Genomic DNA, 23,594 nt, shown 5'->3' with positions numbered 1-23,594 from the left:
AAACAACTTGGCTTCCAAAGATGGCAATACCCCGCTACTTTCAACCTTATTCTGTTCCTCCATTCTTAATTTCTTTATTTCACAATTCACATATGAAACTCCTCCTAATATATACGTATTTGTATTACTCACATATATGAGAATAAGGAAATCATAGTTCTAAGAGAAGTAGGACACAAGTTTTCCATGTTGTATTAGGAATTCCTACTATTTCCCTTTTTTGTTGGATGACGATTTAACTACATTAATAACAAAACAAATTCGAGGGTGACTTTATGTACTCCTTTTTGTTATTGCATAACATCTGAAAAACAAAAGAGTGAAGTTCATTAATACATCTCTTATATTTTTAGTCAAATAAATATAAGTTAGACAATGCTAAACTTTTGTACTCTCACCCTCAAGCATTCCCTTCAAAATTGAACTAAACTATAACATGAAAATTGAGAATTTCAGGTCATAGGTGAGGCAATGGAGGTTGATTTTGACTTTGGAACATGGATTTGCTTTTTATGTCTGTTCATTGATGGGACAATTGTCGAGATAATAATGGAGGGGTGATTTGAGGGCTTTGGAATGTTTGGCTGAAATTGGTGGATTTTTAAGGGGTAATTAAGAAATGGCCCTAATTGGTCATTTTGGTACAACCGCAAGGGACCCTTTGCAGTTGTAGCTGCAGTTTTTCTTTCACCACCTGCAAGAATTTGCTGAATGTTATATTTTTAATAAACTGTATGAACTAGATAAATGAATCATTGAATCGTAAATTGGCAGCAAACTTTATTCAAAAAACATTGAAATTCAATTTTATCGTTCAAGATTTTGATGTTTGTATATGATACTGTCAATGTACACTTCTTAATTTGAACATCTAAGGGACTGTCAGGATCTGCCTGCTGAACTTTTTGTGTATGAAGAAAGGGTTGGAACTTGGAAGTTGCGAGTCGCTACAAAGACGGAAGGAGCCAAAGGTTGAAGAGAGTTGAAGCAAAGGATAGAAACCACGACATGAAAGCCATAGCTGCAGACAACTGATATCTACTGCATATCTTTGACGGGCAATATGTTGAGCTGACATTGACCAAGAGACTTGTCACACTAGCAGTTGAGCAAGCCGCGGCTAGTGAGAGAAATGACAAGGCCTGCAATCAGATAAAACACATGTTTTTACATCAAATTATGATAAGGGATAACACCATGGTGATGATATGCATAATAAGCCTTGTAACATACCCAGTCTCCAACAATGACAACCAGCAGTACCCTTGGTTGTCGTGGTAAGCCTTTAACGAACACGGAATATGCATCAACCAATGCTAATGACACACTCCATGGAGTCACTAAACCCATGACTGTCACCAAGTAGCTGCGAAAAAATTTAAAGGAAAATTGGAGATTGATTTATCACCCAACAATTGGTGACCAACAATGAAAACACAAATTGATTTATCACCCAACAATTGGTGACCAACAATGAAAACACAAACATTCTCTTCTTTATCATTATATCTAATGAGCAATTGAACATTATAGTTTGTACCTGCAATTGATCGAACAACACCACAGACAAGGCAAGTTTAGACAATAGAAGACCTTATCCTATGGCAATTTTTTATCATTCAATAGCTTCTGTTACTAGTGCAAGGGCTTTGAAATTGCAAGAACAGATACGGTAAGACGGCCATGCCAGTCATAGCAAATTGGTACTTATGGTCTTATGTTTTTGAAGTACAGAATAAAGTGGTTATATTCATTGTCTTAAGATTGATCCAGATGGTTTGTGCTGATCTATAGAAGTTAGATAGCAGATACAGACAATGCCTCATTATCTAGTTTCATCTTTCCAGAAACATGCAAAACACGAGGACCCAAGTCAAGGAATAAAGTTTAAATGCAAAAGCCATACAAGACCACTATCTACTTTTACAATTCACCTTGTTAACTATCTTGATTCCCTTGACATCAAGCTTAATCATCCTTGTTATTAGCACTTGATGAGCTACTTGGTTCCGGCCATTTTGTTAATTGCTTAAATTAAGGCCTTTTTCTTGTACAAATGCTCCCAACATTGTGCATTTTATACACAAAAAAAGACACATTTTTTTGCATTTCCATTCACCTAGTGAAAACTTTTAACAGAGGAAAAGTCCGGAATCCAGCCTTGGATAACAAATATCATCAGCAAATAAGTTATATTCTATGGTCTAGTTCAACAACTAGCCAAGTAACAGGTCTAGTTCAACAACTAGCCAAGTAACAGGTCATGTACATTGAGAATGGTTTTGATAACTCTAATTGTTGAAAGTCCAAATTCAGTCATCCATACAAAAAGCAATTGATCTTTGCATATCCCTGAATCAAAATAGACTCTCAGATAACTTTACCCTTTCAATCATTAAATGGTACCTTTCCCTGCAGTCATCCATAAGCAAGAAGCAAGATTTCCTGAAAATGGCTTTTTTTTAAACCTTAAAAAAAAAATTTCACCTAATTCATTTTCTGCCAAAGCCCAAAAGCCCTTCCCTTCAAACAATTTCCATGAAGATACCAGTAGGAACCAGAAGTACTTTTGCTCTCTCCAACATGGTAAAGCTGCTATTCTACATGGCAAAAAGACACACAAAGCTTGCCTAACCTCAATCCAAATCCTTAAAGACCAATCACTAAAATGATCACGATTGTGATAGTTTTTCCCTGGAGGTTCCCAAAGTAACACCAGAACCAGCTATTAAAAGTTGACAACGAATTGAATTCCGAGCAAATATCAGAAACAAAGAGGCATGGGTATTGAAGATTAAAAGCCAAAGAGAGGAAGAAAGATAAAATATGACCAAATAAATGGAAGAATCTTAAAACGTTGACAGTTACCTGAAAGAAGTATAGCTATAGAATTCAACATCCAAACACATAAAGAGAAGTGAAGCAGCGGAGAAAACAGTTTGTCCCAAACGAAGAGCCAAGCTGGCGCTTGTTCCCAACGCCCCTGGCACTGCTTCCATCGTCCCTCATGTCATCTTATCTCTCTGTTTCTTCATCTTTAGTGTATTCCCCTAAAACCCAATAAAAAAGCAGAGGCCAAACACTAGGAGAAGGGATTGAAACAATAGAATTAGAGTAAAAAAGAAAAAGAGAGAAACAGTGGAGTCCTAGGAATAGGATGAAGAAATGGAAAGAGAGGAAAAAGAGGAGATGGGTAGGGTGAATGATGAAGGATGAAGGAGGAGGAGGAGGCCAAGTTGTTGTAATGGCGCTTTTGGGTCAATGTCAATTCTCTCTCTCATTCTTAATTTTACAAATGGACTGTCCCTCTTTTCTCCATTTTTGATTCTTGTAAGTGGATTCCCGGGGGTTGGCCACTCTTTTGACGATGTAAATAATAATGTGTCATTCCTTCACGTATATACTACCAAGACACTGTTGAGTTGAAGCTACTATATTTTATTTCTGAAATGCAAATGAAATTCAAATTGGTGAAATATTTAGAAATTAAACATTGAATAATTGGAACCATACAAAGTTGATTGCCGGGCAAAGACAATTGGAACCCCACAAAATGGTATTTAAGAGAGAACAAATTCCATTTCTAAAGACGTGGTTCATCTGTCCTACAGTTTGGAACACCCATGATTCAATCATTTCCAACCCAATGTTTATAATATTACTTGTCTATCTGCTTCTGCTTTTTCAACACTTCCCTCTAAATTATACGACTTTCTCTATTTCTTATCTGTATTTATCAAAACACTACAGCATCAGTTGACTTGTCATTTTAGGCACCAAATGCAAGGAAACTATAAGTTTATTCACACAAAACACTATTTTGATGAATTCAAAATTGTCCACACTTAGATCATCTTTTTTTTTCCAGATTATTATTATTATTTATAAAATTATCATTTAATAAATAAATTTCATATTTGAAAATGAAAAAAAATATATTCATTTATTTATAAATATTTTATAATTTTCTACATATTTTTACCAAAATTAAACTTTTAAATATTTTGTTTTATGTTTTCTAATTTCTAAATTTTATTTTTAAAGAATCAAGGCTAAATTCACCAAATGTATAAAATTGAGGGTTAATTTATTATTATGTAAAAAAAGACCACCACTAATGAGTTAACAAAGGATGACCAAAATATTAAATTTTAAACTTAAAATAACTAAAATAAAAATACACTAACAATTTTGTAGTTTACCTATAACCATTTTCTGAAATTGAAAAGATAACCTTTTCTAGTTTCAGCCTTTTATCAGACTTGTTGAAGATGCTAAGAGGAGTAGTTTTATTTGGTATTATTATGTGGGTGGTACACTCATTGATTTATTTAGTTATTTAGGTGTCATTATTCATATGAGTGCGAGCATACTAGACTTAAATCAATAGTTGTATTGAAAATACTGTTTAATGAATTCATTCTCTAATCTAGACTCTTAAAAAGTAGAATTGTTTAATCTAAATTAGCCTCTTAAGCAAGGATACCGTAAGAAAAAGGTTAAGTGAATCGTTAGGGTGTATATGATTAACTTATAGTTACTAATAAAACAAATAATTTTATATCTCAAGTTCACGAGAAAGAAAGAATGTAGTGAAAAGTTTCACTAACAATTTGGATGGAATGAAATAATTATTTCAACTCTATCCAAACATCTATATATAATGTACAAATAAATACACGTGTCTTTTGAAAAGTCTTTAAAATTTATCAAATAAACAATATTATTCAATTTAAAATCAATAAATAAACATATGTTTTTGGCTTAAGGCACCAACTGGGACATCATTAACATCTTTTCTCTCTCTTTCATGATTGCAAAAATATATGCATATCACATATATAAATATATATTATATAACTATGTATCAATCATAACTATGCATGTAAAATATCATGTATATAATAAACTAACTTTTGATTTTCATAAAACATTAATGCATTAGACATTATACTTTTAAATCAAATTCATGCAACATGAATAAAATGATAAATTTGACATACATGTCCTCGCGATAAAGGTTTCTTCTAAATCAATTTTTGATAAGATTATTGACCTTGATGCATTCACATTTGTCAATAGCCATCCTTTTAGTATCATGCTTGTAGTGTTGTGTAAATAAATACGCCTTCATTAATATCTGATAAATTTGCCAAAAAAAAAATCTTAAAATTGTTGGCGTGTGGAGATAAAATCATCTTATTAGAAATTAACCGAAGGCTTCAAGGCTTGTAACCATGCCACTATTTTTAAGGATGAAGGATAATAAAAAGAAACTTCTGAAGTTGTTCTTTATAGAACAATCTAAGAATATTAGAAGATGAAGGAGAATAAAAGACACTTTTGTTTTTCAACTTTTGATGTGATTTTGGTGTTACATACAAATGAAATTTCACTCCTATTTATATGACATAACTTTTGATATTTAAGTGACATACCTTATCACTATAAATAGTGACAACTCTTGATCAATAATCAAGTGATACAACTCTTGATTACTTATAACTTTGGCATAATGACTTCTTTAACCTTTCAACTTTACAAAAAAAAATCATTTTAGCCATCCTTTTTTTTTTGTTCGTTTTAGCATTTGAACTTGTATTTTTTGTCACATCACCTCAAAATGGATGGAAAATTTAATGTTTGTTAACTCTATTGACGCGGCATACATGAAGATAGCCATGTAAATGACATGTCAACATTTAATTAATTTTTTAAAATTTAAAATTATTAAAAATATAATTTTAATGATTTTAATTTTAAAAAATAATTTTATATTTTTAAAATTTTAAAAATTAATTAAATGATGACATGTCATCCACGTGGCAATTCACATATAACATTAGCAAAATTTTAAAAAAATTGACTTTTCCATTCATTTTGGGGTGATTTAATAAAAATACAAGTTTAAGGGCTAAAAGGCAAAAATTAAATGAAGAGCTAAAATAGCTTCTTCTTTTTGTAAAGTTAAAAGGTCAAATAAGTCATTATGCCTATAACTTTTCATTTACAACTATTAAAACCCTATATTAGACCTACATGTGAAAGACTTACAAAATTAATGATATCTTAAGTTAAGAAGCTGAAACTAGAGTTAATGAAATTTCAACCCTAAAAACTCTAGTCTTTTAATTTCCTATAGGTAAAGTGTAGTAAAATCCTGAAGTTACTCTAGGATTTCATATCTTTTATCTACTCCAAAAACCATACTTGTGTCTTTTAATCAATGACAAAACAAACCCAACAATTTTATCCAATCATTAGGATGGGTTTATACATGTTTAATTATATTGTAATTTCCTATAAATTATTATACAACAATAAAAGTTATTTTCAAGCGTTCGATAGCATCAAGGTAATTGTTCACCTTAATCCGATCGCGTTTGATTGTTTGCTGATGTAATGGCTTGCTTTGGTGGCTATTCCTCATTCCTATGGCTTTGAATCCTCCTTTTCGTGTTTAGTAATGGAGGCCTGATTGAAGTGTAGGTTTTTCCTGAGCAGTTCAACTCGGACTTTAGATTGATCGGCTTTGGGGTGAACTGTGACTCTCGTTCAAGTGTACTAAGATTGTTGAAAGCTTTGGCTCATTTGGAGCTATTGCTCTTGTTGCATGTAAACCTATTGGAAAAACATTTGTTAAGGACCCTTCAGCTGTATCAAGCCCTTTCTCAAGAATCGTGAGATTTCATAGCAGCCACACTTGGTTTTGATTTTGCCCAGGCCCTGTTTTCACGATCCACATTGGGGAGAGTTGTACAAGTATTTCATCTTCTAAATGTTTATTAACTACTGGATTATTATCTACTTCTTTAGGGATTTTGAAGAAGATCGTGATGTTGAAGTACTTGAAGCCATGGTTTTACCACCACTTGCACGGAAGAACCAAGGCCGTTTATTGATGATTTACATTCAAACTCCTTAATTAGAGTGAGATTATTTAGTTTCCAGGATTCCCAGTGCTTTGATCAGAAGTAACAGGGGTTTGTAGTAGAAGCTTAGAAAATTATTATAAGAAGCCAACATAGTAACATACAAAGAAGAGAAGGGTTTCTCAGTGGATTACTGCAAAGTTTAGCAACACTTGTTTAAAAATTACAAAACCTCAGCCGAGAATAAACAAATTCATACAAGACTTGTTTATGAATCAAGCTGAGCATACCAGACACCAGTGATCTTGACATCCTTTGGAGTCTTGGCACCCAAGTCAGTGTCAGATGGCTGAAGGCTCTCGAACACACCGATAACTTCACCGGTCTCCGGCTTGCTCTTTGTGACGCTCAAGGTGATTTTCCCTGATGAAGATGCAGCACTCTTGTTGTTCTCCTTGGCTAGCTCTTCCTCATCCCCTCTTCCTCCAGCAGGCAAGGCCACTGCATTATCGTAACCGGTTGAGCCACCCCTTCCCTTTGGGTCCAAGAAAGATGAGCCACGGTAGGATGGTACAAGGAAGTCTCCTCCAAAGCTATCAGGTTTGCCTGATGCAACCAATTGCTTGATGGTGAACAGGAAAGGCACACGCTCACCACCAGGAAGCTGAACTGTGACGGCAGCATAATCAATCCCATCTTTCTCCTCGAATTTGACGGTGCCATCGGTGGATACCTCGAAAGGGCCCTCGATTTCGTCAAGGGTGTAGGTTAAACGGGTCATGAGCTTGGTGTTTTGGAACTCAGGAGGGGCATTCTTGTTAACACCCTCAGCCTTGACAGTGAAGGAAGTGGGCTCCAAGCAGAACTTCTTGGCGTAGTATTTGCCAGGCTTGAAGGCAAAAGAGTCGACACCACCATCGATAGTTGGGCACTGGTTAGCAGTTCCTGTTCCTTTGACTTCCATGTATGTCTTGCTTTGGATTTCATCGTAGGTTAGCCGCTTTGGAACTCCTTCAGCGCTTGCTCCCTTCAAAACAAACCAGTCATTGTAACATATTTGTTCAGATCACGGATCATATATGATCCTTATGTATGCAATCAACGATACTTGGTTCAAATGAAAAATCCAAATGATAAAGTTACAACACCATGCAAGCTCATTAAGAATCCTACCTAAGCTACATAAAAATAAATACAGAAATTTGAAGCAAGTGAGAGGCGAGAAGTAAATACCGAGACAACAAGAGCAGATGTAGCAAGAGCGAAACCAGCGAGCTTGGTAGCATCAACACACTTCTGAGCCAAGTCCTTGAGGTCAGTTTGCAAAGAGCAGGTGAGCCTAGCACCAACAGGCTCCAAACCGAAGGCCTTAGAAACGCTCTGGGAGGACCTGAGCAGCACATTGGTCCTTGATGGTGCAGCAACCTTGATTGGTTGCATCAGGGTAGCTGCAGCTTGAAGTGAGACCGCCATTGTTACGAACTATTGGAAAACAAAGAAGAGAGAGTTGTTTTAGTGAGAGCGTAGGGGAAATTTAGGGGACAATTATGTTGGTGGCAATGGTGAGAGTAAAGATAAGGGGATAGGATATGGGAAGTTCCCATTGGTGGATGAAGGTAATGTGTTTGGTTTCAGGGCATGACACGTGGAGATTTTGTGAAATGGGATAAAAATGGGTGTTAGTCAGAGTGGATGATGTGGAGGGACTACAGATTTTCTTAAAGTTAGTTCTGCCATACAAATTCCGGTGGTTGCCCTTCCTCCACTGGGGCCATCATGCTCAGAGAGTACTTTGAGTTGGAAATCATTTGGTTAAAATATGCTGTTACTCCCTATATTTTGATACAATTTGAGATTTAGTCTTTGTACTTAAAAAATTTTAAAAATTAAATCCTATTTTTTTTTCTTAAAAATCTCAGTGCAATCATCAAAATCACAAGTACTTTCTGTCAAAAAATTTTAATTTTTCGTAAGTATTTTTTGTCAAATTTTGTTAACTTGAAATTCTAATTAGGTTTTTCTCATATGATTGATAGAAAATAAATATATTAAGTCGACAAATTTTGATAGAAACTACCAACAAAGATAATAATTGAACTAGGATTTTTAAATTGAAAAATTAGAATGATTGATTTTTTTTACATTTTAAGTATAGGGACAAAATTTTAAATCCTACACAAGTACAGGGACCAAATAAATTTCATCAGCTTCTGTCGTGTTTGGGTTCCGACTGGGATGTAAAAAGTGTCCAAAGTAGCAAGCCCAACCCAAACTAGAAGAGAAGTAAAATCATAAAATAATGATAATGGCCCATGCAGGTCTCGAACCTGCGACCTTCGCGTTATTAGCACGACGCTCTAACCAGCTGAGCTAATAGGCCTTGATGGAAAATGAGATTTTATTATATAAATCAAGAGGCTACAGGATTTCGTATAACAGTTCAATAATTCATACACGTGGAAAGACAGATTCGTCATTGACGATTATCAACGAGAATTGACAGTGTTTGTGGGAAAACCAGTCTAAAATAACCAACCCCTTTCTTTATTCCTCTGCTTAATTTATTCATATATTAGCCCTATCATTTCTCTTAAGGCAGCACCCTCTGACATCTGGCATGCATCCACAGCATTTATGAAGATTGCTGGTTACCTGCAAAACAAAACTTTAAAGTTGTTTCATATTCATATTCAACCAAAAACATCAAGCTTGGCTTTTTTGTCCCTAGCTCGCTTATCATGATCATCGTCTTTCCTTTCGCTTTTTTGAAACAACAGGTTTAAATGTCAACAAATAAAAATACCCATTTTCCCAATATGTTGTAGTTGGGTATTGAAGTAAAGATTAGACGACCTCAAAGAGCAACTAAAACTATGACAAGTAACCTCATACACCAAAAAGTCAAAGAAAAACTATAACCTGAAACTGGGGTTGCAGGTTGCTGATTATTGTTGTTGTTTGTCGCATTAGTTGTGGATGGGATGACAACGCCAGGCCATGATCGGCACATGCAGTGTTTTCCCACATCTATGCTGGCATAGAGGGTGGATAGATGTTTCCCACAACCACCCCAAGTGTACTTTCCACATTGCCTGCAATCCACCCTGTAACACATTCTTTAGGAATTTCTTCGCTGGCAAGATTTTTAGATCTTGTACTGATATTTGATGTTGCTTCACATCTCTTTATCCTTCTCCTTTTTCAGTCTTTATAATGAAACCTTTGCTTTGATGTAATCGAACACATTGTTGCATAATTAGCTAAATAGTAAAATAGAAACTTTGCCTGCTTATCTTCTTGTTTGTATCGCTTTGCCTAGTTATATTCCTGTCGTCCTATTCACTCGCAACTATCCTTTCCGCCCCTGTTTTCATAATAATAATAATAATAATAATAATAATAATAATAATAATAATAATAATTGTTGATAGATATGTTAATGCATTAAAAAAGGTTGGCACTGTTTAAAATTCACCAATAGCAACATAAAAGGATAAATGCATGTGGCAATACAAAAATTCCAATCAGGCTTTTAAAAGTAGGGAAATGATTATATCTAACCATTGATGTACCGCAATTACATATTAGATACATTACTTGATGAGAGCTTTGCACGAAAATGGTAAGAGTTTTTCAGAAGCATATTACAGCAGAATATATCAATTATGAATACAGGCAACCAAAACTGTAGTTTGCTACTACAGATGGTAAGATTCAACGGCAGACCCCGATAACTACTAGTTAGGCATTATCAAAATCTAGGACCCAACATCAGGAGGCACTGATGCCGCCTCCCTCAGATTATGGGCCAATTGTAGGTTTCTTTATTGAGCTCGATTCTACGGCACCTGCACTCATCAAAACACGCTTCACTCCTTTTCCTACGATGCCAAGACGAGTGACCGCCACGGCCCCATTTGTATGAGCAGTGGAAACAGTTGGAGAGTCAAAATGATCTACATTGCTGTTAGCAGGAGACATATGTGAAGAGTTCACTGCAGCAGGAGATGCATTATTCTCACCGCCCCTTGACTTGCCAGATGCCATTCCCCGGATTTCTGCAATAATTGACTTTGGGTCGGAGATCAGCTGCTCTAGATCTTCAAGCTACAAATATGGAAATAGACAGAATAATAATGTATGTTTTACATCATTATTATTTAGTTCAAATAGATCATCAAAATTGCACTTGCCTTCTTTTCCAGGTCTTCAGCAAGTCCAACAAGATTGTCAATTTCTGCTTCTTTATCTTTGACAGATAGAACAGTCGGAGAGCCCTTAGACAGTTGTTCACCGTCACCCAATTCAGAGGCAGCTGAAGATGATGCTAATCCAGGGGAAATCATTATCTCATTCGTGAGCAGTTGCACCCGAGACTTGCAAACTGAGATGGCCTTCTGACCGTATGGAATTGCTTCTTTGGGGTTTGAGTCAATCTCCAAACACGTACAAATCCGAAAATTCCTAAATTATAGAGTTAAGCAGCAAATATAAAACTAAATGACATTGAAGGGTTGACTTAAGGAGATCCACATTTCTTCAACTGACCAAGATACCGCATTATTTAATTGAACCTGGGACAATCGAAGAAACAAAGATATTTCAACCTTAACAAGGATACAGTTCAGCTATTTGCCGGTGATCTGGTTCAACCAGCTGTTGCAAAATGGATAGAGCTTTCTGGTAATTGCCAAGTGAAGATTCAATGTCCTCTAAAGAAGCATAACAGGAAAAAACATGGATGCTTCAATAAAAACTGGTAAAGAGAGTTCCTCCCCCCACCTCAACAAAGCATACACAAGCTACAACGAGCAGTCAAGTACTGACCCCTTTCCAAGTCAACTTCAGCCAATGCAGATAAAATATCCACTTTCTCCATGGTGTCACCCAACTGCTGTTTTTCAGCAATTGCCCTCGCAGTATCTAGCATTTTCCATGCCAAATCCAAATCCAATTCCGATTCATCCATGTCCTCATTTGCTTCAGCTTCAATCACATCATCAGTGTCGCTATCGTCACTATCCTCGTCTTTTTCACCTGAAACACAGAACGAAATCCAACTGAATGTGTAAAAGAACAGTTAACAATTTAGTTTATGAACTATAACATTGATCGTGGAGCAGCTGTTATGCACAATTCACAACAATGTGAACGAAAATGAAAGAGATTCAACTACACTGCTCAATTCAACTAGAGGTAAATAATCCCCTCAGAATACATACTGCCATCCTGTTCCGAATTGCTTGATACAGAAGCAACTGAAGATTCCCGAGTTACAGCACTTTTGGTCGGCCCCTCTTTGTTTGAGTCTTGCAGAATCTCACCATCCTTTTCCGGAACAGAAACCAGAGGACCAGTCTCCTCTTGAGCCTTGCACAGCAATGCGCGTCCATACAGATAGTACACGTTGAGACATGCGACTGCAAGTTCACCGTGATGCAAACCCCTAGTATGAAAAAACCTTAAATGGTTAAATGTAACTTCAACTACAAATGGCAATTCACTAAATCTCTGTTTGATGGGTTTTTTCCCCTAATTGCACTTTGAAACTATCTTAATTACTTCACATAACATAAATTATAATAATGCAAGTTAATGAAAAAAGTTAAAATTTTTATTTTTCTTAAAAGAAAGGGAAAAAAAAGGGGGTAAAACCAAACTCTGAACCATAGATTTAGTTTATTTCCTCATAAATTAAATAAAAAATGGAAAAGAGATCAGATGAAGCAGAAAGCACAAGGTTTAAACCTGATTTCAAGGGCACGGCGAAAGAAATGGGCAGCTTGGGTGAAATCGTTTTCTTTAAAAGCCTTGGATCCTTTCTCCGTCAACTCATCTGCCAACTCCAGCGCCTTCGCTCGGCCAATATCCGGAGCAATTCCACAGCTTTCAGTGTTGTTCTCATTATTGCATGTAGACTCGGTACCTCCACGAACCGCAGATTCGATAGTGGCTTCTTTTGAACCTTGCGCTTCTAGGGTTTCCACCTTTTTCGGTTCTGGGGTTTGCTCCGTCATCGTCATCGGCACCGCCGTAACTTCTTCTTCAGCCATCACTTTTTTGCTTTAATATTTACCGAAAAATACAAAAGTATGGATAACCGAAAACAGGTCTTAGGCTTTCTCTTGCCCGCCTTCCAGAAATCCTTTCTGGCGGAAAATCGAGGTTTGAAAGGAAAGACTGAAACCTTGAACGACAAGCTTTAAAGGAGAGAAATGGAGGAAGGTACTTTCGTAATTGAAAGGAAAAAGGTTTCTTTTTTGTCAAATTGTTATCAGTGTCAGACGATTCTGTCATTTTGATTTCGAAAGGTAAGGCTCTGAGGAAATGAAAGCAAAAAATGGCTTCCACAACTCTTTCTCTCAGTCCGCTGTATGTTTTTATATATAATATAATGCTTGCTGGAATTGTAGAATCTTGTTGATGGCATATATTTAAGATGATAAAAGGGAGCTGATAAGATAACAATCTTCCAAACAAAACGATTATAGTATTGTAATCACTTTACTAATCGAATTAAAACACTTTCTGGGTTTCAACATTGATTAACATTTTGCGAAAAGAAAAGAAAATTTTTATAGGATGAATAGTATTCACAAAGCAGTTGTTGTTCAGGTCTCATCATTCTCGCCGAGATGAATTACCCAACAAGCTGTTTGTTGAAGGTGAGCTCTGTCCACTTGACCAATGATCTTGTACTGATATAGGAGACCTATTTTTTACTTCTTCTAATGAGGTGGTTAAACATTCTCCTTCCCTTTGCTTCAACTTCATCAGTCTCCGGCTTCCCACATCGGACATCTTCGTTGACTTGTTGAATGATTTCTCACTTTCTTCGTCTGAGGAAGCTGCAGGAGACTCTATGCACATGCCTGGAACCCAAGCGCTGAGTCTGATGTGTTCTAGCTCTTCCGCGACTTCGATCATGGTTGGCCTCATGTCCCGATGAGAAGCGAGGCATCTAAATGCTAGCTCAGCCACATTATGAATTGATGAAAGTGTCCAAGCATCTCTATGTGGATCAAGGTATGGATCAATTATCTCATCCACGCAGCCTCTTCCTATCCTATCGATAGCAAGTGCAGCTAAGTTTACCTCATTATGAGCGCGTGAAAAGTCAACCACTTTCAGCGCAGTTATTATCTCCACAAGAACCACCCCAAAACTGTATACATCACTTTTATCTGAAAGATGGAAGTATTGATGGTATTGAGGATCAAGATACCCTGGTGTTCCTTGAGGGGCAGTTGAGATGTGGGATGATTCAGCCATCCCAAGCCTGGAAAGACCAAAATCAGCTACCTTTGATCTATAGTTGTAATCCAAGAGAATATTGCTAGACTTAATATCTCGGTGAAAAATAGGCGGATTCACGGAGTGAAGATAGGCAATAGCCTTAGCAGTTTCAGCAGCTATGGTGAGCCTTACTGTCCATGGAAGTCCTGAACCCCTCTCTCTTTGTAGATGCTGTGATAAAGTTCCATTAGGCATAAACTCATAGACCAGCATAGGTTCACCCTCCTCCATGCAGCAACCTAAGAGGCGGACGAGATTTGGGTGACTGACCGAGGAAAGGAGCTTAATCTCATTCATTACTTGGTCAATACTATCAGGATCTCTATATCTGAACCTTTTTATCGCAACCCAGTCATCGCTGTGGAGTTTCCCTGCATAAACTGTACCATAGGCTCCAGTTCCCAGTCTCTGTTTATCACAGAAGCCATTAGTAGCTCTTTCAATTTCTCTATAGGCATAGCAAGGAACACTTGAATTGCCTGCGGCTTCGGATATAAGGCGCTTTGCACTCATCTGTTTGTTGATGTTATTAGAACGCCTTCGCAAATAGAAACATACAAGAGCCACAATACCCATTAGCAATGCCCCACCAACAAGCCCTAAGAAATTAAACAAACAACGTGGTCCATTAGTTACTTAAAGAAGAGAACACAGAATCTGTAGGAGGGATGGATGATGAACACATTAATACAATTATTTTGAATTACAGCCAAATTACCTCCAACCAGAACACCGACTCTTGTAGTTCCCCCGCAATTGCCAGAAATGTATTTTGAAGCATTGCAGCTAGGCACTGATTAATGTAGCATTCAGAAACATATTGTCAAAAACTATAGGCATGAAACCGATAAAATATGCAAATGTCGACTTTCCAATAGACAAGCACCGATCAGAATCAAGAAGACATTTGTGTATTTGTTGCTAAAATATTTTCATAAATGTAGTGCATAGTTGATAGGAAGATCCTTCTAACAAGTTGGTTTACCAAAGAAGTTAAATTTTGGCCATATTTCCCAAATTACAAATCTTTATATTTTAGGAGGTATGAATTACCATATCCAAATCTACTTTTATGCATGCCCTTAACTTCCACGAGGGAGCCAAGTCAAATATCAGACAAAGATGTAAGGCAAAACAGTACATTGTGCCCAAGAATGGAAAACTCCATTAGTTTTACCAAGTCAACAACGCTGTTTTTTGTTGACGTTGACCTCATTGTTGCCTTTCTTGAAGAGGCTTAGAATTATGGATTATGATGAAGGTGAGCGATCAGTTGGGCCTCACAGCCAATTTTAGCCACCATTGAGGTTGAACATTCATGACACGCATTACCGGTAAAAATAAGTTTCATCCTTTTGGTGCAATTCAACCACTAAATAAGATGCAACTTTACAAGCAGAAACTCTTGATCTTGGTTCGTAGTAATGCCAAAATTTGATGAACCATAGTGCAAAAGCATCAAATTGTATATGATTTCACCAAGAGATCAACTCCTACAATTCTACGCCATTTTCTTTTCAAATGTAGTTAAACTGTTAAAGCTACCATTTCTAGAGAAACATTACTAGTCAAGAATCCCACAATAATTTTGCTCTAAAATCCAAGTCAAAAAAAATAAAAAAACAAACCCGACAAAATAAAATAACAAGTAAAACAAAATCTTAGACTTGGAAGCGTTGACTAACCTCTCCGGCAACCACCGCCTTCTTTGAATCCATCTCCTTCAAACCCTTTCTTGCAAAAACACTTACACCCCACCGACTTGTTACCATTCTTGACGTCCGTACGGTTAGCGTTTGGGTCGCAATTACAGTCTTTAACCCACCATTCCAATTTAACTCGTTCCAAATCCACAGAGACCGCTGAGTTCCTCGCCGGGTCAACTACAATAGCGGTCGAGGAAAACAAGAAACGGCACTGCGTTTTATTAACTTCCTCGAAACTCAACAGCCGGACGCCGTCACCACCGCTGGAGAAACAGCTTATGTTGTCACTCCTAGCAGCGCAAGGGCCAGCTTGAAACGACCTTTCTAGAAACATTGGCCTTATTTCACAAGGACCTGGTAAGGGGTTGGAACAGTTTTGGAGAAGGAGAGTGTTGTCCACCGAGAGCGCGTAGTTCTCACCGGAGAGAACGGCGAGTGAAGCAAGCGGTCGGTAGCATTTGGCGGGCAGGTCGATGATGATGTCGTTGGAAGTTATGTTGAGGACATGGAATTCTCCAATTCCGACCCCGGTCGAGTTGCAGTTGAGTTGGATGGGGCAACCCGGTGTGAACCCGAATGGAAAGGGTAAGGGGCTTGAGAAATTGCTGGTTTCGCAGGAGCCTTGGCACTTGTTGTTCTCCGAGTTAACTGAGTTTGCTCGGTAGATAACAAAAAGAAATGTTATGATTATTGAGAAGGGTAATTTTGCATAGCACGGCATCATTTTCGATTCTCAAAGAACAAAACAGAGCAACATCAGCTTCCTACAAAAAAGAAAAACAAGCTTGAATAAGAGGAACAGAGTAAAAAGTAAAATATGTAGTTATTGAAAAAAAAAAGAAGGAGTTATTGAGAGAGGAGGGGTGGGGAGGGAGTTAAAGCAGATCGATTGATGGCGTTGGGAAGTCCATCAAAACTCAATAAATGCTAATACAAAGAAAGGTCAATGCATTGTAAATTCGGGAAATTTCTTTCAAAAAGGAAATTTTTAATGAATGGGCTTGGTTTAGTTGAGAATATTTATGAGCTTACCTTGTTATTGTTTCTTCTTCAATGGCTGCAACAATTGCCTCTTCTTTATTCCAATAACAGAGCTTCAAATAAATATCTGAGCTTTGTTAACGCTTCTTTAGAAGTACTTTGATTTTGGGTTTTTGGTTTTCATTTCAAATCAAACAAGAAAAAAAAAAAGAGAGAATTTTGGAGAAGAAGAGGAAATGGGAAATGAGTTGAAAGTTTTTAAATACAACACAGAAAGATTTGTTAAAACTCCATTGATAAGTGTATAGTGAATTAATTATTATGAAATAACTGTTTTACCCTTTTAAGTTCGGGAGCTGAGGGAAATGATTAGACGGAAATGTCCTTCCAAAAGTAGGTTAAATTACGGAGATAGACCAAACCAGATATTATATTGTGGGTCAGCACCGCACACAATAAAAAAGAGGGTTTCGAGTTTTGACTAATAACATAGATATATATTTTTTAATAAATTTAAATACAAGTATAAAAACAATAATATTTTAGCAAATTTTAAATTGTATTTTTATTTAATTAATTTTTAATTTTAATTCATCGATTATGTTTTATTTATGATTTATATTATAAACATTGACGTAGAATCTTGAATTTTAATCCTATAAATAAAAACATAACTCTTAAAACAATTTTTTTCAATTAAAATCCAATAAAATTAGTCAACGAGGGCTTAGTACCATCAACAAATGGCGAGACTCTAGGTTTTAAGTGTCTAGATTCGAATCTTATTATGCACAATTGTCATGTGTAAGTATCTCAATCTTAACATGTGTAGTTTTTATAAGTAGATTTTGTTATATTATATTTTGATTTTTTATGCGTTTGTAATTGTATTGGTTTGATTATACACTTCTACTTAGGTTAGTTTTTCTCCATTTTTCTTATTTTTAAATCTTTTTTGTATTTGGGTGGGTTGGCCTTTTTTTTTTTTATGGTTTGAAACCATTAATTTGAGCTAAAGAACAGTTCAACCAGTTCACAATTTGTTGGTCAACCCTAATTCTGAGTTGCTCACTCTAAAACCAATCTAACCCCTTTAACTAAATTAATATACTAGTTAATTCTTGATTCAATTCAGTTTTGACAATATTACTTTAGGTGCCAACACGAGGTTTAATCACTGCTCCCTTACATAATTGGCACTCCTTCCTTACTATAATAAAGATATACTAGATTATCACGCACTAGGTGAAAAATTATATAATAAATATATTTACTAAAATGTATATAAAATAAAAAGAACCTTAAATGTAAAAATGAAATATTTAAAATTAGTTGGGTTAAATATTTATTGATTTTATATAAAATATAAAATGAAAAAACATCTTATAAAAATTAAGATTATTTTAATAATCTCGTAACAAAAAATATTATGATAATTTCTCAATCGAACTCTATTCAATTGACTCGTGACATTAACTCATTTAACATAAGTATAGATATAAAATATTGATATAATAATTATATGGCCTCTTTTTTAAATTTAGTGATATTATTTAATTTGTTAATATATTAAAAGTGGATTAGACTTTGATTTAGCGGTAAAAATAAGATTTTTTGGGGTAAAGGTAGAAACTTTGATTTAATTTCATCTAATTATATTTTATTTTTAGATAAGGTTTCATTACTTTAATGGTGATAGGTGAAGGTGATAATTGATTATAATTATAATTTTAAAATATAAATAATAAATCAAATTTTTATTACAGAAAAACTAATCCAAACTGAGGACTTGTCTTTTTCATTTTTCTATTTGGAGGACTTGTTTAATTTAGAAGAAGTCAAGAGGTTTAAAAGTCAACAAGACAAAAGTGGCATTCTATTAGAGGACTTTTCTTTTATATACTAGGATAAGTAAAACCCAAATTGAAATTCTGGTAATATAAAAACCATGTGGAAATTTTAGTTCATTTCTACCCCTTATATTTCTGAATTTATAGAAACAAAAGCAAAAGTTTACCATCACAAGATTATTACCTTTGTTGCGATAAGCCGTGGTTTTTTTTTTTTTTAAAGTAATATTTAAATTTGGTTCAAATGTGGAGGAAGAAGTCCACTTTCACGTCTTCCAATTATTTGTTGGTAAATAAATATATAAACTTTTAAGATGACATCTACTTTGAATTTCGGATTAAATTTAACTCCTCAATTTCTTTGAAAGCAATGCTATTGGTAAGAGGAGCAGCAACTTTTGACCAGTGAAGGTTGTATTATTTTCATATTTCAGGGCCTTGATTTGTGCAGCATAGACGAAAAAAGCTCCTTCAAGGGTGTCAAGCATGGCGTATAATTCATTAATTTTTTTAATGCTTTTCAGATTACATTGAACGACTTTCCCGTTAGGTTATCTACTTTCTGTAAATTTTCACCATATTCCTGGCAAATTACAATAGAATTTTGGCATCAACTTTGAGAAAAGTAGTGCCATTTTACTTCCACATTAAAAGTTGAAATGGTGCAAAGAAAATTACAGTTAAACAATGGCATCGCATGCAAGTATAGAAGATTATTGAGAAAGGAGCATGTGTTTATTTGTAGATTTCCACCACTTCCACTCTCATCTTATTCTTCTTAAAAATCACATTTTATTTTCAAATCATCACTCGAGCGAAGTCCCATACCACTTCAGTAAATATTTGAATGAACTCTTTAAAATATATCACTAAAAGTAAAGAAATGATGTTCCAATTGAATAGTTCATTACATCATTCAAGATAAACTCGTTTTAAATTAACTCTTTATGTTATAGATTTGTGAATGAGTTGGTAATGATAAATCCATAAATGTTTTTTATTCTCAAATTTGAAAAGGCAGGCAAAAAGAAGCACTTCAGTTTGAGTTCTAATATATATAGTGTTTGGTTGAGGGTACATAGATTGGTGGCACATGGCCAGTTGTAATAGATTACGGCCAACTTTGCTTTTTCATAATGTCAACAATAGAAGAAAATGATGCAATTATAGACCAAGGCTTCTACTTATTATAAACCTCTTTCTCAACTCCAATTTAATTCACTAATGTTTAATATATAATATTAGTAGTCATCTAATTATGTTCTTTTTTCTAGTCATCCAATCATGAAAAATTATAAAATTTTCACTCAATTGTTCAATTTTTATCTTTTTGGTTACCCAACTAGCTTAGATTTTTGGATGTTTCTATTTTTACGTTAACTCATGATGACAAAATTTTTGTAACATTTCATTATTAATAATTAAGTGACTACTAATATGATTTATCCTACTATTTATTAGGATAAAATCACTCACCCTCAAGTTTACTATAAAATATAATTTCCTTATAGTTTGAAGAATACTCTAAGCAAATTTAAAATAAAAGACAATTAACTCTATTTAATTTATTCATTTACCTTATGAAAATTTAATTCTATTTTTGAACTACCATAAAATTAAATATATTTGACTTATTTATTAAAAAAATCTATTTCACTTCAATTAAAATAATGTATCTTAAATTTATATTTAATTTAGTTCATGTTAATCTTTAGATTAATTTATTAAATTATTTTATAAAAATTAATTAATAATCATTATTTAAAAAGTTTGAATAAAAATTTTACTAAATAATAAGAAAAATGATTAACCACAAAGAAAAAATATTGAGGACAGAACAAATAAATAGAATCAGAGCTATCATTAAAATCTAATTAAATAAAATATATATTAATATTAAATAAAATTAAAAAAAAATCCTCCCCACCAAAGCAGGGTAGGGAATCGCGTTCCAGTCCACAACCAAAGCAACCTATCAATATCTGTTAGTATTCATGAGTGACAAACAATGTGGGGATCCTGAAATCCCGTTGTAACATTACATCCTTAAGCTGCACCACAAAAACAATCTGAATCAACTTCAAATGCAGCACTCATCCCACCACCTCCTTACCTCACAACTCTTCTTTTCAAACGTTTTTGTGATTTCTGTCTGAGATGGTCTCTTTGGAATCAATTTCAGCCATACCATCAAGTTAGATTAAGTTTCAATTTGCATAGTTTTACACTGCGTGTTTTAGATTAAACATCGCGTTGGCTCAAACTTAGGGGGAGGGATGGTGGTGGGAGAGAGGGAGAAAAACGATGTGATACCTCACACCCGACTCAATTGCCGAGCCCAAATGTGAGACACCATATTTGTTGTCAAAGCAACTCAAACTGACTCGTACATTGAATTCATCATGATAATCAAACATTAATGCATAAGTAACCCAACTGAACACGTCAATTTAACTTAGCATGCAAGCAACACCTGTTTCATTGAGTAAACACCATATAATGATCATGCATACCAACATAACCTCATATTCATACCACTTCACATATATACAAACTTAACTTGGCTTACGATTCACTAGCATTATAAATTTAAATCATAGAAAGAGGCTTTAAAGCTAGCTTTGACACTGGGTGCATGCCAACTCAAAACATTATATTTTAAAGATTATACAAACATTGCTCAGTTGAGAAGTGAGTCATGGATGCTGTCGAACTTTGTGTACCCACGAGACCTAATCGTCACTAAATTATTTGTTCGTCTTCTGTTCTTATCCTTACGTTGTTCCTCATTTTCAACCTTGCTCAATGTCAATGATATTAAGTTTTCATCATTAAATATATTATTCAAACCTTTCACTTTAGTCACCTTAAATCCTATTATTTAAAATTCTCGTATTTTACTATTTACGCAATCAATTTATAACTATTCTCCAGGGACCTCAAACTATCATTATTTACTAATAAATCTCATAGTCCTCATTTTTACAAATAAATCCTTAGTAATTTAACATAAAATCTAAATTCAACTACTAAGATTTCACGGCTTTCTAACTTAATATTCTACATTAAAACTTCATCAATTTATCAATCTAACAAGTGAGTTTTTCATATCTATCAATCACAAAGAAAACCTTACTAATTTTTCTTACGGCAATGAAGGAAAACCAAAGCCAAAACTCCTTTCTTCTTTCTTGGTTCGGCGGGAGAGATGATGAGAATGAATAAGGTTTGTGTCTCTTGCTCATTTACTATACCTTATTTCCATCTAATAACATTAATCAATGGCTCAAATTTCTCATGAAAGATCTAGTGGATGTTTATGGCATTCATCAATGCTTGCTACTAACTTTTAAGTCAACTATGGGTTAATTAAGTTTAAGTCCATGTTTAATTGTTTAGTAAGGACCTGCTCAAATCTTAAATCAAATCTCCTTATTTACTCACCTTATAATTTAGTCTTTGTACTATTTGTGTAATAACTTAATCAATTTAATGGTTCAATTGTTCTACCATTTAACTTTGTACTTGTCTCTATAATTCTTCGTTTTAAAATTTTTGGATGGCTCGGTTTGATAAGTTCAATTTAGAAATTAACTTTTTTGGCACCAATAGAAATCAGGTTGTTACAAGCAAGGAGGAGAGGGAGGTGTTTATTTTATTTAAAAAATTTATTTGATTATTTAATAAGGTGATGGTGTGGCGCTTCTTCATTAGCTCTGACTATTCTTTTATAGGAATATAGTGATAAAGACCAACTTTAATTACGGAAAAAATTTAAAACCGAATTCAAACAAATGACATAATTTAAGAGCCTCATATTCAATTAACCCTAAATTGAATAATAATTAAGTAATAAAGGAAAATGTACCTTTTATTTAAAATTCATTTAATAATTAAAACGTGAAGATAGTATATTTTTTTATCAAGCTTCAACAGGTAAGTGGGTATCTTTCAAACCATATCGGTTTCCATAATTAAAAGAGGGTAGGCGAATTTTATATCGGTTTAAATATTTTACCTTCTAAAAAATTAATTATAAAATATGAAAATTTCCATAATTAAAAGATAAACAATTATAAAACAATAATATATGATAAATAATATAATAATAAAGGTTAAAATATGCTCCAAATTCTTGTATTTTTATACACTTGGAGTTTAATTCCCTAATTTTATTTTAAAAATTTATGACTTTGAAAATGCAAGTTTAATTGTTAACACGTTAAAATTCTTTTGTTTAATTCAAGCTCATTACAATTTTTTTGTTACATAATTATCAAATGAGTAATTTCTTTTAATTTTAAGATATCACACCAAGAAAATATTTATTTTAGCCATTTATTTATTTTTCTCCTTTTCAACCCTTAAACTTGTATTTTTTTTATCAAATCATCCCAAAATAAAATGAAAAGGTTAATGTTTTTTAACTTTATGAACTATACACACGCCAACATTTAATTAATTTTTTAAAATTTAAAAATTTAAAATTTAAAATTATAAAAGTTATTTTAAAATTAAAATTATTAAAAATTATAATTTTTTTTAATTTTAAAAAATAATTAAATGTTGAGATGTCATCTATGTGGCAATCCACGTGTATGCCACGTCAACAAAGTTGACAAACGTCAATTTTTTCCATCCATTTTGAGTGATTTAACAAAAATGCAAGTTTAAAAGTTGAAAGAGGCGCAAAAATAAATTAAAAGCTAAAACGATCTTTTGTAAAGTTGAAAGGCCATAGAAGCAAATTATGCCTTTTTTGTTTCTTTATAAAATAAGAAAAAAAAACAACAAAATACCCTCATAATAATAGACCTATTCATAGGTCGGGCCACCCTACTTAACCTGAAGGCCCGTCCGAAAAGTAAAAGAGTTTGGGCAAAAAATAA

At 34.2% G+C, this 23,594-nt stretch overlaps 4 protein-coding genes and 1 non-coding gene across 5 annotated transcripts; all 5 read right to left on the bottom strand.

Moving 5' to 3' along the window:
• Positions 1 to 755: 755 nt before the first annotated feature.
• Positions 756 to 3,379, bottom strand: LOC105803855 (CASP-like protein ARALYDRAFT_485429). Its single transcript, XM_012636260.2, has 3 exons — positions 2,869 to 3,379; positions 1,234 to 1,366; positions 756 to 1,142 (listed from the first exon to the last, which is right to left on the bottom strand). The coding sequence occupies exons 1-3, from the start codon at positions 2,997 to 2,999 to the stop codon at positions 948 to 950; spliced, it is 459 nt and encodes a 152-aa protein (XP_012491714.1). The 5' UTR covers positions 3,000 to 3,379; the 3' UTR covers positions 756 to 947.
• Positions 3,380 to 6,984: 3,605 nt separating this feature from the next.
• LOC105803856 (oxygen-evolving enhancer protein 1, chloroplastic) lies at positions 6,985 to 8,417 on the bottom strand. The gene is made up of 2 exons (XM_012636261.2): positions 8,106 to 8,417; positions 6,985 to 7,899 (listed from the first exon to the last, which is right to left on the bottom strand). Exons 1-2 carry the CDS (start codon positions 8,343 to 8,345, stop codon positions 7,141 to 7,143), a joined length of 999 nt encoding a protein of 332 aa, XP_012491715.1. The 5' UTR covers positions 8,346 to 8,417; the 3' UTR covers positions 6,985 to 7,140.
• Positions 8,418 to 9,178: 761 nt separating this feature from the next.
• On the bottom strand, positions 9,179 to 9,252 carry TRNAI-AAU (transfer RNA isoleucine (anticodon AAU)). Its single transcript has one exon. It is a non-coding gene; the product is annotated as a tRNA-Ile (tRNA).
• Positions 9,253 to 10,402: 1,150 nt separating this feature from the next.
• Positions 10,403 to 13,234, bottom strand: LOC105803858 (uncharacterized). Its single transcript, XM_012636263.2, has 6 exons — positions 12,621 to 13,234; positions 12,095 to 12,318; positions 11,700 to 11,909; positions 11,494 to 11,584; positions 11,066 to 11,336; positions 10,403 to 10,979 (listed from the first exon to the last, which is right to left on the bottom strand). Exons 1-6 carry the CDS (start codon positions 12,923 to 12,925, stop codon positions 10,674 to 10,676), a joined length of 1,407 nt encoding a protein of 468 aa, XP_012491717.1. The 5' UTR covers positions 12,926 to 13,234; the 3' UTR covers positions 10,403 to 10,673.
• Positions 13,235 to 13,342: 108 nt separating this feature from the next.
• Positions 13,343 to 17,121, bottom strand: LOC105803857 (wall-associated receptor kinase-like 14). Its single transcript, XM_012636262.2, has 4 exons — positions 16,907 to 17,121; positions 15,854 to 16,638; positions 14,887 to 14,961; positions 13,343 to 14,767 (listed from the first exon to the last, which is right to left on the bottom strand). The coding sequence occupies exons 2-4, from the start codon at positions 16,596 to 16,598 to the stop codon at positions 13,494 to 13,496; spliced, it is 2,094 nt and encodes a 697-aa protein (XP_012491716.1). The 5' UTR covers positions 16,599 to 16,638; positions 16,907 to 17,121; the 3' UTR covers positions 13,343 to 13,493.
• Positions 17,122 to 23,594: the final 6,473 nt, after the last annotated feature.

Source organism: Gossypium raimondii, chromosome 11, assembly GCF_025698545.1.
Source record: "Gossypium raimondii isolate GPD5lz chromosome 11, ASM2569854v1, whole genome shotgun sequence".
NCBI lineage: Eukaryota > Viridiplantae > Streptophyta > Magnoliopsida > Malvales > Malvaceae > Gossypium > Gossypium raimondii.
The sequence above is the reverse complement of the archived record's forward strand: the minus strand, read 5'-3'. Positions and strand labels throughout refer to the sequence as shown.